Consider the following 18231-nt stretch of genomic DNA (forward strand, 5'->3'; position numbering starts at 1 on the left):
AAAGAGCGTTTTTCACCCCGCGCTCACCTCATCCGGTAGACGCGCGTCTCCTCCGGATCATGGCTGACAGGGATGAGAAAACCTCCAAACCTTTGGGGTTTATAAGCGGCTTGTGCTCATCGTCGCAGCGGCGGCTCCAGTGCAGCCAGCGGCCGCTGTCCCCTCCTCCGCCTCGGCGTTGGGTTCTGTGTTTGGGTCGGAGGAAAAGTGATGTCATTGCATGAAAACGGCCGAACCCGCCCCGTTTTTTTTCCCCCTTTTTTTTCTGAGGTGGTTCCAAGAAGCTGAGCTTCACTGTAAACCTAGAAACTATAATTGGGTCAGAACCAGAGGTGGGCAGAGGATGGCACTCAAATAAAAGTAGCACAACATGTTTTTAGTCAAATAAGAGTAAAAAGTATGTGGTAAAATGTGAACTGAGTAAAGTATTGAGTGACTCATTATTATTGACTCTGCATCCACCAGCAAACATGCATCAACCAAAGAAAGGGTCAAAAGGTCAAAACTATCAGACACCATGAATGACCATATTCTAGGACTTTGCAGTCAATGCGTCCAAACTGAGCGTAAAGATAACGGATATTCTCCAATGTTTTCTTTTTTTTTGTACAGGGAAAACATTCAGTTTTAACTTCTAATTCACATGTGGAGTTCCTCAAGGTGCTTTGATCGGCCCTCTTTTCTTTACATCACGTTTCCCCAAACTGAGATGTGGGTTTATTTCAGGCGATCATAAACAAATTTACACTGACTGACCATCCCTTGATCTCGCCGCAGATTGTAAGACATCAACCACTGAATGCAATCATCTTCTTACAAAGTTCTTGCATCCAACCGTTCCTTAGATTTTAAGATGAAGAAACAGAGATGGAGAAAAACAGGAAACTGGAGTTTTGAAATTAATCGTCAGCCCTAAGAAAGACTTTAAAGGCAAAATGTAGAAATGTTGCCATGACGACGTGCTGAAGGCGGAGTCTCAGAAAGAGTAGGAGCTTCTTAAGGAGACAGAGCCTCGATTTCGAAACATTCAATTTCTTTTACATTTGATTGTTGCAGCATTTCTACAACTGGAGCCAACAGTTACTTGATTGCACTATAAAACTGCACACATGAAGCGGTTTTAGGAGTTTATAGACCCTCTGGTCTGGGAATACACCGAGATCCTGTAAGAGCAGTAAAAGTCTGGGTTTCCCTCCTGGAACTTAAAGAAGTTGGAAAAATTCGTGAAAAAAGTCTTAACGTCCTCTTCTCGTGTTTCAGGATCCAGTAGGAACCCCAGTTCCACAACATTAGTTCCCCAGAGTGAACTGAATGCAGCTTGCAGCTCCCTGTTGGAACTAAACAAATCTACAGTATCTCGCAATCTGGGGAGGAATTTTAAAGAGCACTTAGCTGAAATCTCCTTAACGAGAAACGGCTTTATCAAATATTTTTCCAGTTTAATCTGTCAGATTTAGTTTTGCTGCATAGTTGGACATCTTATAGAAGCTTAGCTGGACTAAAATAACGAAAGAAACTGGATTTTGAGGCACCTGTTGAGAACACTGGCAAAAAAAAAAAAAAAAATACAAAACAGTTACCAATAAAGGTTTTTAATGGTTTCAACCACTTGGGGGTCAAATCATTTATTTTTTCAATAAAAAAATCTAGTGATATTGTTGTGAATTATTTTATTTTGACCTGTTAAGCAACAAATTAACATGTAATAATTTAGTTAAAAAGGTCCAAAAACTGTCCAAGTTCGTTAACTTGCTGGTGACGATATTTGTAGTTTATTCCCAGCAACAGATATGAAAACTTTCTTCACTAACTGTGTGACTAAATCTGTTTTTTTAGTAACATGTTGCTGGAGGTTTGTGGCCCTACTGACTATGGAATTAAAATAAAAGCAAAAACAAATTTCAACGTGACTATTGACAGAAAACCACTTATTTTGCATCTAAAGTGTTTCATTAAAGATATAAATTTGTCATTGAAAAACCATTCAAAACCAGGGCCCATGAATGGCCCCTGGTTTATGAACGCCTCTACACTAAAATAAAGACAAATACAACCAGCTGACAGCGTTTCGTTCCTCTGTCACCTTTTATTACAACAAACAAACACTTGAGTACCGCCAGGTATCCCGGTAGATCAGAAGATTACCAATTCACAGAACCAAATCATTGGAACCAAAAGTAGCAGAAAATAAAAAGCCGTCTGTCTGTTCATCGAGGAGCGTCGCCGGCTGCCAGGTCCAGGTCTTGGGCCGAGCTGTCGGTGGCGTCTTCTTCTCCTCCACCTACGTCTGACACCACCTGAGGAAAGACACCAGAAATAAATCAAAGTTTTCTACAACAAGTCGGCCATCAAAAAACCACGGCAGCAACAGTTCTTCTTGCTGCTTCGTTATGAGACAAACTGAGAATCAAAACTTTCACAAGAACTGAAACGTGACATTTATGTTAAATAACATGAGTTGATGTTGTTCTGCTCTGGTTGTGCCACTTCAATATGTTTGGTTACTTAACTCAAACACAGCAGGCTTCATTTGAGTTATTAAACAAGTTTTAGCTAACCATTAAAAATCCCCATTTTTAAGACAAAAACTAAGCAGTTTCTAGATTATTCAGTTAATCTTTAAATGCTCATTCAGTTTCAATTACATGTGCTTTTTGGGGGGATTATTTTTCTTTCAGTTAAGAAAAATGCATTTTTTCCTGATTTTAGGTTTTATAAACAATATTAACCTTAAAGGTGAAAGCTTAAGCACTTTAGGTCCAGAGACATTTGTGGTCATTTTCCTGACATGATACATGATTATGCTATCTTTACAAATTTTGAAGTAAGCCATTATTGCCTTGAATAACATTTTTAATAGTTTAAAATGATTGTTATGCAAAAAACAGGATGGAGAGTTACTCAGAAAATATTTATTTCTTACATAAAAACTTAAATAACTAGAAAGACAAATGCAAATTTTTATTTTTGGCAATAGTTATACAACAAAAAGTCTCTTCGACTAAGATCAAATCTCGTCCTTTATGAGGAATCACAGAGGGGTCCACAATCTCGGTGGAGCCTCAAACTGACCTGGTCATCCATGATGGCGTCCATGTCTCTTTCTGAAAGCTCGTGTCCTGAGGTGTCCAGGTCCACCTGGTCTGGGTCCTCTCCGGTCAGGATGTCCATCGGAGCCTCGGCGATGGCTCTGATGGTCTGGTCCTCCAGGGCCAGGGCCGTGTCAAACTGCAAGGGGGACGGGGGCCCCTGCATGCCGTCCCCTTCCACGTCCAGGTCCTGCAAAACACACAGCAGCTCCTCATGAGGACAAAAATCAATAAAAAAAGGTTAAAAAAACTAAACATTTTTATTCACTTCTGCATCAATGAGCTGAAATAAATCGTTTTAATAATTGTAGTTACGATGAAGTTATTACGACATACGGTAATACTGTTGTTTTGAGACAATATTTAAGTAAAAATAATAGTAATGGCATAATAAAGCAAGAACACATCCTCAAAGATGAATAAACTTTAAATTCTAATTAACACTGCAACTGGAAAACATTTTAAATATTCAACAAACTAAACAACAGAAACGACAAATAAAACTAATTATGGAGTCTCTGTAAACAAAATTGTCTTTCAAAAAAAAAATTAAAAAAGGTCTAATTGAGGTCAAAGAAAACTTATCCAGTTTTTGGTAGAAAGAAAAATAATAAATGATGCAAATGGAAATAATTGAGCTTGTTTTAATTTATTATGCGATTAATTGCTGCTTCATTTTCCCTGCTTTATGTTTAAAGAGACATCTAAAACAAGTCAGCTGCTACGCTCTGCTGCAGGCACCGAGTGTCACAGATGGATCACCTTTGCAAACAATGTTGCTCAGTTTAACACCTCAGTGTCGCCCCCTGCTGCTTAGACTTACCAAAAATTTACACCAATTCATTCAATTTGACAAGACAGATAAATTAATTGCCAAACTAATTTTATTTACGGTTAGTTTTGGTTTGTGAAACGATTCTGTGTTAGCAGACGTTTGTGTCAAGGTGGGCGCGTATCAGCAGAGGTCAGACATACGTCGCTGAACTCCAGCGGGAGGCTCTCTGTGGGCTGCAGCTCCGCCGCGCTCAGGTACATGTCCTTGCTGGACGGGGTGAAGTGCTCCTGCGGTGGCGGCTCCTGCTCTGGCTGGTACATGGGCGGAGGCAGGGTGAGGTGCAGCGGGCATCGGGGATCGTCCGACTGACCCATGTGGACGGTCCGGTCGCAGGGAGCGTCTTTCAGCCCCGGGCAAATTTTAAAAAGCACCTGGTTGCTGTCCTGGCAGATGTCTGAGCAACTTGTTGAGGAAAATAAGAAGGAATTCAGACAGAAATACAATTAAAACCCCACAAAAAACAGGAGAAATACACAAAACTACAAGTCTGTAGACTATGATGTGATGTGGAGCATTTTCATAAGTTTTCTAACTTTGCCAGCACCACTTTGGAGATAAAAACGCCACAAATGAACAAAAGAAGATAGTTTTAAGTCTCGTAATGAGATTTTTCTGATCTTACTGTTTTTAAAATTAGAAAAATAGGAATAATTTAGGTAATTTTGACTAAGCTAAACCAAGAAAAGTTTGACCTGATTAACTTTAGACTGTGAGGAAAAAAAGTTTTGTCTTTATATTATTTTTAAATTTGGTTAAAACTGTACATACACTTTCCAAATTTAGGCTTTTAATGAAATGCTGCATTGCATTTTGTTACCAAACTATGCAGTTCGAATATCTGTATTGTTTATTCTATGATGCACGACTTTGTGTTTTTGATGTAAAGCACTTTGAAATGCCTTGTTGCTGAAATGTGCTATACAAATAAAATTTGATTGATTGATCTGAAGCATCTTTAAAGACCTTATGCAGAAATCAGGCACTTTCCAAATATTCAAAACATCTCATTGAAATTCAGGCATTTTTAAGGATTCGCAGAACCTGCATAAATCTTTGTTTCTGTAGGTTTTATGTTCAGACAAAATGTATAAACCAGCAAAAAATCAGCACTATAATCGGAACAGAATCTTTTGAGCTTCACCTGCGTTATTCTGCAGAAAAAACATTTCAAGGAAATGTTACGGCTGGGAAAGAAATTCATTTTATCAATTAAAAAAATTTTTGTTTTACGAAGATTTAATTTTTCAAAATGTTTTTCCCCCCCCATAGTTCCCTGGAGTGATGTCATCACGCCCAGGGCGGCCATCTTGTCCAACAAGTGTATTTTGCAGCTACTGTTTATTTGGTCTTTGAATTCAAGCCAAGCTTATGATGGACTGTTGGAGTCAAACTATGATATTCAACATTTTTAATTTTGATGATAAAATCATAGTATTACAAGAGTAAAGTTGAAATAATGTGAGAATAATGAATAATTACCAGACTAAGTCGTAATATAAGGAGAACAAAGTAATAAAGTAACAATGTTATGAGAACTCTTACATGAAAAATAAAAAAATTAAATAATGTTGGATCTTGTTAAGTTATACTTTCGGTTTTGGTTTTATAGATAATTTAATTTTCCTTAGAGAACAACAAGTATTTTTGGATTGAATGTAATACTTCAAATTTGAACACATCACCATCAAACTATTGATGGATTTTGAAACGACTGAGCAATAAAACGACTTTTTTCTTGCAATTTCAAAACATTCTTTTGGTAAAATTGCTTCATCGTTGACCAAGTATTATGATTATATTCACATAATTAAATAAGGGTTTATGTAGTTAGGCTCTAATACTCTATCATCCAACTCCCAAAAGGGACGACTGAAATGAAATCCACTTTTGAAAATCTTTTCTGTCATTTGTAATTGTTTTTATTTTTTAAAAGAAAACGCAAAAGGGGAAAAAAAATGTAATCTGGAAATTGAATAAACAAAAGAGCCACATTGCTGAGCTCTAGAAATGATTGTTCCTTCCAACTGAATTGATTTAGTCCCTGTAAATCTGGGGAAAATCAACAGACCATGGGAAGGTTTTATTTTGGGCTCCGTTTAGAGAAAACTAACAGCTACTGCAAGCTGCTGCTTTTGATCCGAGCCGAAGAAGAAAGGAAAGGTAGAAAGAGGGTTAATTAATTCAAAACACAACAACAACTTCACTGTGCGACTCAACATAAGTAGAGCGAAGGATACGAGAGAGGCAGTGTCTGGCCACCGGGAGGCAGGGGTTGGTGCATCTGACTCCATCAACGAAGGCCATGCAGATTTCACCCCCGGCTCTCATGTGGAGCTGCAGCGCAAAACAGAAAATATCAGGAGAAAGAAATGCAACAATTAAAGAAAACCATCAGAAATAAGCCTGCGTGAATGTCAAAAGAGAAAATGACTCAAAAGGGTACCAGAAAAATGTCTGATGTGGTTCAGCTGGAGCTGATAGCATGACTCAACAATAAACGAAGCTGCAGCACTTTAAATGAGTAAAATAGTCAATTTTTTCTGATGGAAACGGATTTGTCACTTATGGCAGAAACAAACGTAATAAGGGTTTTGTCTCGTTAAAAGAAGGGAGTCCACTTTGCAAATATTGAAAAGTCTCGACGAGGCTTGTCACAATAACAAATTATGCTGGACCAGAAATCGTATCAGGAATTATTGCAATGAACAATAATGTTGTTTTGAGACCATTTTAAAGTAATGTAATGCCATAATAATGCGAGAACACATTCTCAAAGATCATTAAACTTTAAATATTCATGAGCATTTAACACTGGAACTGGAAGACATTTTAAATATCCAAACCAAATCAACAAAAAAGACAAATGAAGTGAATTATTAAGTCTCTGAACAAACTTGTCCTTCCATATAAAAGTAGGAGAGACCAAAGCACCAGACTGAAGACTTTTATCAGCCAGGTTTTTGTACAAAGAGGGAAAAGAGAAAATGATAAATTATGCAAGGAGAAATAATTGAATTTGTTTTGATTTTTCATGATTCATTTAATGATTATTGTATAATAGAACATTGATATTGTATTCACCTGAGAGGCTCCCTCTGTCACCGCCTGCCTCCTCTCCCTAAGCTGCCGGTGCAGCAGGGCTTCCACTCCGTACCGGCGGCGGTACCGACGCAGAGCTTTCAGCTTCTTCAGGTTCTCCCTCTCCTTCATGGAAAGACCTTCAGGTCCCGTTAACAGACTGCTTCCTGAACCAAAAATACAAAACGTGTTAAAAAACTCCATGGGAACAGATGTCATCTAATAACTTCTGACTGCAGGTAGTTGTAGTTACCTAAGGTTTCATGCTCCAGTTTACGGTTTTGCAGGTATCGGCGCTTTTTCTCCTTCAGCAGATGCTGCAGGCGCTTAAACTGGTCGATGTACAGAGACTGCAGCCTGATGAGCTTTTCTCTAGTGATCAGAGCCACTTCCTCTGCTGTGTAAACCCCTGCATGTCTGCAAAGGTAATCGAAAAGAAATCTAAATTAGCACATATACATTACAAGAGGATAATGTTAAATGCTTTTGTAAAGTAAACGATAAGAAATTATTCATTGGTCGGAACAGGAGTTCAAAATGTTAAACTTGTCAATTCTGCTACACATAAAACATTTTGGTGAAGAAAAGATGGCTGAACATTTTCGTCTTACTTCAGAGGATCTTCATGATCGCTTTCAATACTGTCAGCCTCGCTGTCAGGGTCTCCTCTCCAGGTCTGGTCCAACACCAGCGGGCCCTGCTCCTCATCACTCAGACTTTCTTCATCTGCAACAGAAAGAGAGAATGGATTAGAAACGATTGATCGTGATCAAACAATTATTGAAATAATCTGCAATTAAGTTAGTAATTGACTAATCATTAACTGGAGTATGCAGACAGAAAAATTCATCTGCTGAAAGAAATAACATCATAAGAGAATATGTAAACAATAGAAATATTATGCATTTAAGTTCCAACAAAGAAACCTTCATCTGTAAATATTTTCTACCCAGAATTTCTCAAGTGGCAGTTTTAGCTTCACCAGATTAAAATTCTTAAAAAAGAACATAAAAATCTATTTAAGAACTTTTTTCCCATCTGATTTTTAATCCAAAAGTTAATTACCAGATCAGCCTTGCACTATATGGATATATATAGGAATAAAATAATAGGACAGTTTTTAATGACCTAGAGTTCACTAACGGAATTATGTTACTGTCCTCTAAGAAACAAAATGCTTAATTTATTATTTAAAAGTGGGATTTATTTATTTATTTGTATTTTTTTATTGTTTCTCTAGGCTTAAGAGGCTAAATGAAAAATCTGAAGAATTTGCCAATTTAGTTATCTGAATAGTTGAAAGATTAATCAATTGCTAAACCAATTGCCAGCTCCAGCCGTAAATTAGATGAAAAAGTACGCAGCATTCAGGTCCTGAACTAAGATTAAGTCCAGGACCTAAAATGAATGTAAATCTCGTACCCAGGATGCGGCTGGCCTCAGAGCGTCCTCCATCTAGACTGTGGGTCTCTGATCGGTTGAAGCAGCTGAGCTGGGACAGCAGAGTCTCTGGAGATGGACCTGAAGAAGCCTTCCTCATCTGAGCTCGCAGGGCCATCGCATTCCTACGAGCATGCTCGGCACAGAACGTCACCCTGCAGCAGAAACATAAGAAAAATAAACGTGTTTGAATCAGTCAGTAGCTAGGAGAATGAAAATTGACCTTCCTCCATGTACCCATCTTTCCTGTCAGCCTTCGGAGCAGCGTTCGGGCAGCGCTTGCCGTTTTTGGCTGAGACATAGCTACAGTGTTTGTACGGGGCGTTCTTGTCCTCCAGGATGTGTTTGATGCAGAAGTCGAAGCCCTCGAGGCGAGGCTGGGTGCAGGGCCGCTGGGTGAAGGCGCAGGCCTGGGGTTCCTGCGGTCGGGCCGTTTGACTCACCCGGTTGCGACTCGAGGGCAAAACGTGTATTCTGATTCTGTTCATCTCAAATCTAGAAAGAAAAGAGAATTCAATCTGAAATTGAAACATTTTCTGATATTTTGTTATTGTGGATGTTGACGCTGTGGGCAGGAAGGATCTCCACTAGTAGTCAGTCTCGCAATGAGCCTGAAACAGCCTCTGACTGAAGACTGTCATTTAGCAAAGACCTCATAACTGTAGTAAAATGCTAACATCTCAATTTCCAAAAAGCAGAGACAATATTTATCACCTACATGAGTGCTGTTAGGTAAGAAATTGAATTCTCTGATGGTTAATTTGCAAAAACTTTACACCGTTTGAGAAATGCAAGTTTAAGGCAATAACTTCGGTACTAAATTCCTGAGATCTAAAACCAATTGAGCTTCTTGGTTTATGAGTTTACCTGTGTTATTCCACTATCCACAAACACTATGTGATCAGTTTTTCTTTTCTTGAATCTGTCCTATAGCAGTATTACTGAGCCTATTTCTCCCTGTTAAAAGGGAGTTAATCCTTTCAACTGTCGCCACATGCTTGCTTAGCAGAAGGAACTGCTGTCAAGATGCTTACTCAGCTCTGATAGTTGTTATGAATGCTAATACAATATTGAAAGAATCAGACTTACAATCATGTTAAAAATGTAGATTTAAAAATGTGTTCATCATAAGAGTAGCAAGGTACAGTTAGAAGTCGTTATTTTCTACGGTTTTACTACGCGGGTAAATGCCAGTTAACCTTTCACACAGAAAATTAACGCAAATGTTCAACAAAAACAATAAAAACCGCACTAATAATAACAATATCATTTTAATACTGTATGTAACTGTTTTACAATGCGGTTTGATGGCTCCAACTCCGCGCTGTAAGCTTTAACCCGCCTCTTTGTACTGCGTCACTACTTCAGTTGAAGAGTCGCCATCTTTGTCTGGCTGGTAGCATCATCAGCTAACTGCTACTTTAAATAATCCTCGTTAAAGGCCACAGATTTATCAAGCACGGCCAAAAATCAGCTGCCATACATTATATCGCTACAATATGTAGAAGCCATAATCTGAACGAAGCATTATGTAGTAAAGCTGCTTACCTTCCTGTAGGGACGTCCGCACAGACGCAGAGTCCCAAACTACAATAACGCGACTTCTCCCCGGATTCCTTGATTACAGCAAATCTAGCCCCACCCAGGTGCAGCGCTGATTGGTCAGAACAAAATGTAAGGCTCGTGATTGGCTAATCTAGTCGCCACTCAAACTAGAAACAACTCGGTTTCCAACACGCCCAAAAAACAGAAATTAAAAGTCCACATCCCTTTTTCTTAAAATATTTATTGACTTCCGGAATAAAGCAACCACATTTTATATATATAAAAAAACATTGTTCACATATAACTTATTAAATGAAAAAAAAAAAAAAAAAGAAAATCAAATTTCTTTATTTCCAGACCTGAGTGTCAATAAAAACACCAAGAAATGAAACATGAAACTATTGTAAATGTGATTTTTGCATTGTTAGGTTGCATGAGTGTCTTCCATTCACCTTATATATATGGTCTTAGTATAAAAATGAATCATTTTCTCACAGCATGTTAATACTTCAACTGAAACATTTGTCCCAATTAGATTATTTGTTTTGGAAATCTACTCTAGTAGCTTTACCATTATACATGTAACACTTTGTCGATTTCATCGTAGGCTCACCTACAAAGATAAATATTCAGTGCATTCACCATTTCCCTGTTACAACTAAAAGCCTAAAGAAAAGAAAGCCTCTTTTCTGACATATTTATCATTTATGAGGGGAATTAAATACAATTATATGGCTGATTTGCTGTACTGCATTACCATAATCTGCTTTAAGCATTTTTTGTTTTTACATGAAAACTGATTAAAAACGAAAAGGGAGCAGGTTAAGAGCAGAAATATTACACAATCAAACCCATATAAAACTTTATGTATGAAATGTACAGCCAACAAATAGAACATTTGCTAATTTGCTCAAGCATAAAATTTAAACATTCTTTATGGGACTACATGTTCAAGACTGTGGGATGGAGGTGCTGTAATTATAGAGGACGTGCAAAAACTTTTCAAAGAGTGGTCTTTTTTGGATGGATTAATAAAAATAAAAAAGCTAAATATGAAGAACATTTGCATGTGTAAAGCCAATTTTAACATGATTAAAACAGAACAGTGTTAACATGAGGGATTACACAATTAAACAACCTAAAATCAAAACCATTAAAGGCGAGATTACATGTCTGTCCTTCATAACCACTGTACTGGGTAGATATGATTAAACCTTTCCCACTGCATGAAGCTAGTGTAACTGAATATGAACATTTTACAACCATTTAAAACAATGACTGCAACACTTAAAATCTAAGAGTACAAGCTTCATTACATTACATTTCTTTTTTTTCCTGTAATTTTCAGTAACAAAATAGAGAGAAAGATTCCACAATACAATCTTCATACAAGTAACCCAAATAAAACAGCCACTAGTTATGGAGGCAGGAGGCTTTTCTTTTCTTTTTTTACCTTGAAAAATACAAATAAAAAAAAAAAATATGTAAAAACATGGCTTTGTTGACATGCACTCTCAAACTGTACAGTCTTGATGAAAACATTTCTCCCTGTGCAGACAGAAAGGAGGGAACCTTAAAGGTCAACTTAATGTTTTTTTTTTTTTTTTAAAGCACTCAATAAATAACATACTATAAAAACAGTACAAAAAGGGGGTGAAAGATATCTGATGGCAGTTTGAATTTCATTAATGTAAATCCCCATTGTCACATTTCCATAGAATTGAGCAGAAGAAAATCTTTTGTTCTTTGCGAGGCTTTAAGATTCATTATGTAAAACTTCTAACCGCATTATTACATTTCTCTGCTGTCACCCTGAAACTTACGGAGGACTGTCAGAACCACGCTCAGAAAAAATACAATTACAAGATTAAATTCATAAAATTATGAGAACAAAACCATCAAATTATGAGAATACGGTCATAATGTTATGACAAAGTTGTATGAGTAAAATCGTATTTTGAGAAAAAAAAGTTATATTACAAAAATAAAGTTGCAAAATTGAGAAAAAAAGTTGAAATATTCAGAAAAGTCGCAACAATACAACAAAATGTCCTAATTATATGAGAGTAGACGGTACTAAGTGAAAAAAGTCATAAAATTGACTTTATTCTTGGATTATTTAGACTTTATTCTCGTAATTGTATTTATTTTCTTAGCGTGGCCCTAATACTCCCTCATAGAAACTTACATTAAAAAAAAGTTGGGTGAATTTAATAAAAAAAGCTAATTTAGTTGTTTTTGTTTTTTTGTTTTTTTTACAACACTTTACATAAGATGGACGCTTATGATTTCAAGTAAAATCTACATAAATGACCATAGGATCATTTGGGTAGTGGCGGCAGAGGGGGGGGCGGTTCTGAGGGCAGGGGCGGCGGTCTGGGGTTGGCCCCCCTGGAGCCACTGGGGAACCGGAAGTCCGCGTACTGGGATCGATAGTCATACATGGACGGCTGCGACGGCTGCACGCCCTGTGCGCTCAGCAGCGAGTTCAGCATCTCAAAAGTGTCCTGATACTCGTTGGACTGAGCGCCGCCCGCCGCACCATGCCCGTTAGTGTCCATCTTGTCCCCTTTGGAGTGCGAGAATGCCCCCTGGTGGTGGGAGAGGCCCAGCGGCGGCAGAACGTCCGAACCCAGGGTTTGTCCAGAAGACAGGGAGGGCAGCTGGTAGGCGTTCCTGGAAGTCTTGCTGACCTTGGCGGCGGAGGTGGCGTGCGGGTCCTGGGAATGCGTCCTCTTTCTGGAGCTGGACGAAGACGAGGAACTGGACCTGGACGAGTCGCTTGGGACTTTTTTACTGCTGCCCAGCGAGCCTCCAGAGCTGGACGAGTGTTTGTGCGAGGAGGACAACGAGGCGCTGCTGGAGGAGGAATGGTGGTGGTGCTGCTGATGATGATGATGCTGCTGATGATGGTGGTGGTGGTTGGAGCGCTCCCTGTGCTTCTCCCGGCTTTTGCCCTCCTCTCCCGAACCGCCCCTCGGCTTCTCCGGCACCCGTATTTTCACTTTAATGTCTGGGTCCTGACCCCGATCGCCGTGGCCACCGCCCCCGCCTGCGGGCATCGGGAAACGCATTTTCAAATGTTTGTCAGACCGCTCCCTGTCCACAGGGATTTTGAGGATGATGGGCGAGGGGTTGGACACGTCGGAGGACGAGGAGGAGCCGGACTGCTGGTGATGATGCTTCTTCTGCTGGCCAATGAGAGCCTGCGCTGCGTTGGCGTAGTCTCTCTTCACGCTGGCCTCCATGTTCTCCAGTTTCCTCTTCTGGGCAGCAAGGACGTCTGCGTTTTTGGCCCGGTATTCGCTCAGCGACACCTTGGCCGGGGCATGGACCTCATGGTTGGCCGGCGGCTGCTCCCCGCTGACTGCGCCTTTTCCGCTCCACGTGGCAGCGCTGCCCGGCACCGCCCGCTCCTTGTCGCCCCCGGAGGAGGAGCCGGATGGCGGCGCCGATAGGCTCATCAGGCCCGCCACGGTGCTTTCTGAAGACACCATGGAGATCATGCTGATCATGGTGTCTCTTTGGTCTCCGTCCTCCTGCACTTTTGGCTTGGCTTTTGGAGTTTGACCTCCGGCCTGGGAGAGGAGAAGACACGGAAAAATATCATAAACCAAATCTCAGCATCTCAAAATAACGACAAAAATCTGCTTTTGTTAAAAGATGAACGCACCTTCCAGTTTCGAATTCGCTTGAGCCGACTGGGTGTTTTCTCCAGGATCTGAAGAAACTCATGGGTGAGTTCTGCAAAAATATTTAAAAGTTCAGAAATCGCTCAAAAGATTATGAAAACCCATTTCTGCCATGAAAGAAAAATAAAAATAAGCCTGACAGGAAGATGTAACTATAAAACAAATAACTACAAGTTTAAAACAAGTAAATGCAGCTTTTATTCTTGTAATCTCATAATTATGATTTTTATTCTTATAAATAAGTTGCAATTAAAATTTTAATTTTAAACTGTACAGACGTTACACATGGAACTTGTAAGTTATGACTTATAACCTTTTTTTCTTGAAATTATGACATTAAAACTCAACAACTTTAAAACTCAAATATACCACATTTAGTGTGGTATATTTAAAACCATAAATATTTATGGTTTTAAACTTTTAAACACAAAATTAATTCTTGTTTTATGGTGGTAAAACTTGTAAATATGACTTCAAGACTCATAATTACAACTATTTTTCCCAAGTAAATGGGAAAAATATATGTTGTAATTAAATGTTGTAATTATTTTTAGATAAATCTGGACCATTATGTCACCTTAAACAGAACGACAGGATAAAACCCAAGACATACCGTCTAACAGCTCCAGGGTGACTGTGGGATCCACATACTCCCACCAGTGTTTCCCGTCCGTAGAGACGGGGATTTCCCAGTTGGACCATTTGCAGGCCAGATGGATGCAGACACAGGCGACAACAGGTGGACTATACTGCAGGCAGAACGTGGTCAAATGCAGGCTGGGTTGCAGGGGAACAAAAAAAGAAAAAGAAAGAAATCAGAAAACTAAAATTTTGGTTAAAAACAGGCTGAAAGTCAAACAACATGGAACAGATCTACACTGTCTTCCTAAAACAACATTTAGCTGGGTGTATACCTGTTGGTGGCCATGAAGTAAGATGTTTGGGCCAGATCCTTACTGGCTGGAAAACCAGAACAAAATAAACTTAAGAGCCTGAAAAATAAGCTTAAAGGAGAAACTGATTCTTTTCTCCTCCCAGCATGTAAGTGTTTAGGTGCGATGCTCACCTCTGACCAGCTGGGTGCATTTCACCACATGAGTGTGAGGATGATCAATTGTGATCTCAAACGCTGAAATGAAAAGGGGACAAAAAAGGCAGCAGACTTTAGAAAACTGAGCACAGAATATCAGCACGAACATATGAACCGTTCAGGCTTCATTAAATCCAGCTGCAACGGGAAACGTAACATTAAAGTCCCTGAAATCAGAAAATTGGTTTTATTAATCCAAACTCAAAGCTGAAATTTACAGCAAATGTGAGAAGAAAAAAAATGGCTTTCCATGTGACAATGAGAGAAATAAAGAGCTGGTTTAAGTCATTTAACAGTGATAAGGTGAAACTTTCCAATGCTGATAACCACATTTGGCATTTCTGTGAACAAAAGTTAAAAACCGGTTAGCTTTACAAGCTACACACGTTTCTGCTAGGGAAACAAAAGGGACCCAGTTTTTTTTTTTTTCCTTCTAAACTTACCCAGGGTCTGGAGAATTATGCTCTCAAGAATGACCAGGTCTTGGGCTTGTTGCAGGTAAGCCTGAGGTTGAGAGGACAGGCACGTTACTCACTGGGAGGCCTCTGATCATTGTCAAACAAGAGCTACTGAACATGCGCTGTGGTTTTTAAATGTTCGCCTGATGGTCTGAAAGGCTGACCTTTAAGTTAAATTGTGGGTTGGGCAATTAGTGCAAAAAAAAAAAGATTCCCCTTCTGTCGTAGAACCCGTCTTTCCCGTTACGCTGAGGACGCCTTGCAGACAACATGATTAACACCACAGAGCACAAACAGATGCTCTTGTTTTACAACCGCTTGACATCACAACACCTGGACAACTGATACTTTTCTCTCTCAACCCACATTTCAAGCCACCGAACTGAACAAAAGTTCACACTTACAACCCCTGTTTTTGAAAGGCAGAAGTTTCATAAATTGAAAAACAAAAATGTTTTTTGGAAGCAATAGACATAAAAATCATAAAAAGTCAGAAACTGCAAAATGAAGTAGTTAAAATTATAAAAGAGGAAAAAAAGCTTCATTTCCCATTATTTTTGTTTGTGGACACAGTTAGGCCTGTCACAATAAGCAATAAATAAGTTAGCTGTGTGAAAAATTTTAATTAGCTCATTTTCCATTTGCATAATTTTTTTTTCTTCTTTTGTCTCTCTTTCTACCAAAAACTGGATAATAAAAGCTTTCAATTTGGTGCTTTGGTCTCAACTAGACATTAATAATTCATTTTATTTGTTGTTTCTATTGTATTTATTTATTTTAGATGTGAAAAATGTCTTATAATTCTACTGTTAAATGTTTATTAAAATGTAAAGTTAATGGACCTTAGAAAATATGTTCTTGCCGTTACCATTATGGCATTTTTATTTGCCATTTCCCTTAACTAACTTGAAAATTGTCTCAAAACAGCAATATTATCATTTATTGCCACAACTTATACTACAATTTAATATTTAGCAAAATTTGTTATTGCCACAGGCCTAGACACATTTACCGTAATTTCTGGACTATTGAGCGCACCCAAATATTAAAAAATGACCTGAAGAAGCCATGTGTCCATGTGTCGTTCTCTTGGGATTTTGAAAAATGTCTATAATTATTCGACTTATTTTACCCCTTTAGTAACAAAACGACGGAAAACATTTTCTGAACATACATCCAAAGAAAATACTATTGGTTGCTTTTGTTTATTTGGCAGCTGGTGCTTTTTCCATACGCTAAATATAAGTGTGCCTGACTTTTAAACAGGTAAATTTAGTTAAATTACTTGCCAAGAAGAGGAAAAATATAGCAAATGTTGTCTCTTCCCTTCCTACTCTGGATGTCAGAGACAGAATCAAATAGATTGCCTTTGTTTTCTTTTGTGTTTTTTATTATTTAGTGTAGCCATAACAATCTTGAGTTGGCATCGTCTTCTTTATAACGCAGCAGTACAACTTTTCAGAACCCGTTAGTAAAACCACAACTCAAGTGTTCAAAAAGTGTAACAAAAAAAAAGTTGTCTTAACAGTCCAAAAATTACAGTAATAGGTAAAAAAAGGCTTCTGGCGTGGAAATGCATCAAATATCTTCACAAACCCCGTTTTGTGGTGGTACCGATTGACTGCATGGACACCCAGTACTTACATCACTGCGGACGTCTGGCGAGGGATCCTGAGGGTTTAGACATGCATGCGCCACCTTGATTACGTGTTCCAACTTTCGGGGCTGTTCCTCAACCTTCGCAGCAAGGAAAAGAGCAGCCGGAGCGATGACCTGAAGGACAGGAACAGCTCTTAGGCTCGTCAAAGTCCAGCTAAGAGCTGGCGAGAGCAAAGAGAAACCCGATACTTACATTTCGGTGAAACCTTGTGAATGATTGGACCATGTAGAACCGATGCATGTACACAATAGCTGTATTAATAGTTAGTTGGGATCTGACACAAGACTGTTAAGGACAACATAAAAACAAAACAATGCAAACCAATAAAAATCAACACCATGTCAGCCTCTCTTTAGGTTTATGATCATTGGGTCAAAGGATTTATACTACAATCATCTGAAACACAGTCACTACACTCAGATGATCTCCATCCCACTCATTGAGAGTATTGGCACCAACTGAATGGGCCTCTGCTGAATTAGGTCAGTCACTTTGAGAAGACGAATCGCCTCTTCTATGTTATATATGTATCAGTTTCCAATTTGACATGAAAGGGATTTGTATTTTTATGACAAAAAATGGTATTGGTCATGACTGATTTGCAACGGAATAAAAGGGGTAAAACATCCAAGGATGTCATTACTTTTTAAAGGCACTGTAAACATCAGTGCGTTGCCGGAAGAAATATTTTATATAAACACTACACTAAATGTTGCCTTTAGATAACTACTACGCTGTTTTTAGACACTCTAAATATGATGTTTACAGTTACATTAAGCAGGTTGTTTAACCCTAACTCTAAACAGTTTCACTAAACAGACATAGCTAATGCTAACGTTTATAAGGCCTGTGAACCACAGAGGCCCTGTCGGCTGCGGTTAGCATTTACGGCTGCCGTCGAAGAGAATAAACAAGCCATAATGTACTAAAATCAGCAACAAATGCGCTAACCAGTTATCAATATACTTAAAACATCTACAAGGCCTCGTCCAAACCACAACAACATAAAGCGACCACGCTCTCGGTCGAGCCGGCTCCGAGAGAAGCTAAACTTTGATAGCCGAGGAGCTAATGCTAATGTTAGCTATGTGCGACGCACCACGACAAAAGATACACATTGAGCCGCTGCCCCATGTCCTGGAGGAGGTTCGCTGCCTGCTGTCTGTAGGACAACTCCTTATCGGGATCAAGTCCAGCTTGCCGAGAAGGGCTGTTGTCGATCTGCTGTCGGGTGTAGTACCATTTGTTGTTACAGGTTGAAGGGAGCGAACGAAACGAAGCCGCCATCACTGAGAAGGACGAGAGTTTAAAATTTCTTCGCGTCACAGGAACATACGTCACACA

At 39.0% G+C, this 18231-nt stretch overlaps 3 protein-coding genes across 3 annotated transcripts in view; all 3 read right to left on the bottom strand.

The window, feature by feature from the left end:
* nckap5l (NCK-associated protein 5-like) overlaps window positions 1-188 on the bottom strand; it is a 43368-nt gene extending 43180 nt beyond the window's left edge. Inside the window, exon 1 of the mRNA XM_055056695.1 lies at window positions 28-188. The gene's annotated coding sequence lies outside the window, so the exon portion shown is untranslated. The remainder of the gene's footprint in view (window positions 1-27) is intronic.
* A 1870-nt stretch (window positions 189-2058) lies between these two features.
* kansl2 (KAT8 regulatory NSL complex subunit 2) lies at window positions 2059-10055 on the bottom strand. The gene is made up of 10 exons (XM_055056704.1): window positions 9991-10055; window positions 8680-8937; window positions 8425-8597; window positions 7614-7728; window positions 7256-7419; window positions 7006-7169; window positions 6162-6258; window positions 4065-4318; window positions 3073-3279; window positions 2059-2297 (listed from the first exon to the last, which is right to left on the bottom strand). Exons 2-10 carry the CDS (start codon window positions 8928-8930, stop codon window positions 2208-2210), a joined length of 1515 nt encoding a protein of 504 aa, XP_054912679.1. The 5' UTR covers window positions 8931-8937; window positions 9991-10055; the 3' UTR covers window positions 2059-2207.
* A 155-nt stretch (window positions 10056-10210) lies between these two features.
* On the bottom strand, window positions 10211-18182 carry ccnt1 (cyclin T1). The gene is made up of 9 exons (XM_055056698.1): window positions 18002-18182; window positions 17080-17161; window positions 16872-17000; window positions 15213-15273; window positions 14746-14808; window positions 14594-14639; window positions 14293-14456; window positions 13661-13731; window positions 10211-13565 (listed from the first exon to the last, which is right to left on the bottom strand). The coding sequence occupies exons 1-9, from the start codon at window positions 18172-18174 to the stop codon at window positions 12309-12311; spliced, it is 2046 nt and encodes a 681-aa protein (XP_054912673.1). The 5' UTR covers window positions 18175-18182; the 3' UTR covers window positions 10211-12308.
* Between the last annotated feature and the right edge of the window lie 49 nt (window positions 18183-18231).

The sequence above is a fragment of the Poeciliopsis prolifica genome, unplaced genomic scaffold (genome assembly GCF_027474105.1).
Source record: "Poeciliopsis prolifica strain line A6 unplaced genomic scaffold, Auburn_PproV2 SCAFFOLD046, whole genome shotgun sequence".
In the NCBI taxonomy this organism is placed as follows: Eukaryota; Metazoa; Chordata; class Actinopteri; order Cyprinodontiformes; family Poeciliidae; genus Poeciliopsis; species Poeciliopsis prolifica.

What these genes read in the sequence shown, in the direction of transcription:
- kansl2 (XM_055056704.1), bottom strand. Translation starts at nt 8,930, where the DNA reads ATGAACAGAATCAGAATACACGTTTTGCCCTCGAGTCGCAACCGGGTG. An exon ending in TGAGGCCAGCCGCATCCTGG is followed by an intron (nt 7,729 to 8,424) that starts GTACGAGATTTA and finishes TTTCTGTTGCAG; the next exon opens with ATGAAGAAAGTCTGAGTGAT. An exon ending in ACGCCATCATGGATGACCAG is followed by an intron (nt 2,298 to 3,072) that starts GTCAGTTTGAGG and finishes GTCTTTCCTCAG; the next exon opens with GTGGTGTCAGACGTAGGTGG.
- ccnt1 (XM_055056698.1), bottom strand. Translation starts at nt 18,174, where the DNA reads ATGGCGGCTTCGTTTCGTTCGCTCCCTTCAACCTGTAACAACAAATGG. An exon ending in CATAATTCTCCAGACCCTGG is followed by an intron (nt 14,809 to 15,212) that starts GTAAGTTTAGAA and finishes TTTTCATTTCAG; the next exon opens with CGTTTGAGATCACAATTGAT. An exon ending in AGCGAATTCGAAACTGGAAG is followed by an intron (nt 13,566 to 13,660) that starts GTGCGTTCATCT and finishes CTCCTCTCCCAG; the next exon opens with GCCGGAGGTCAAACTCCAAA.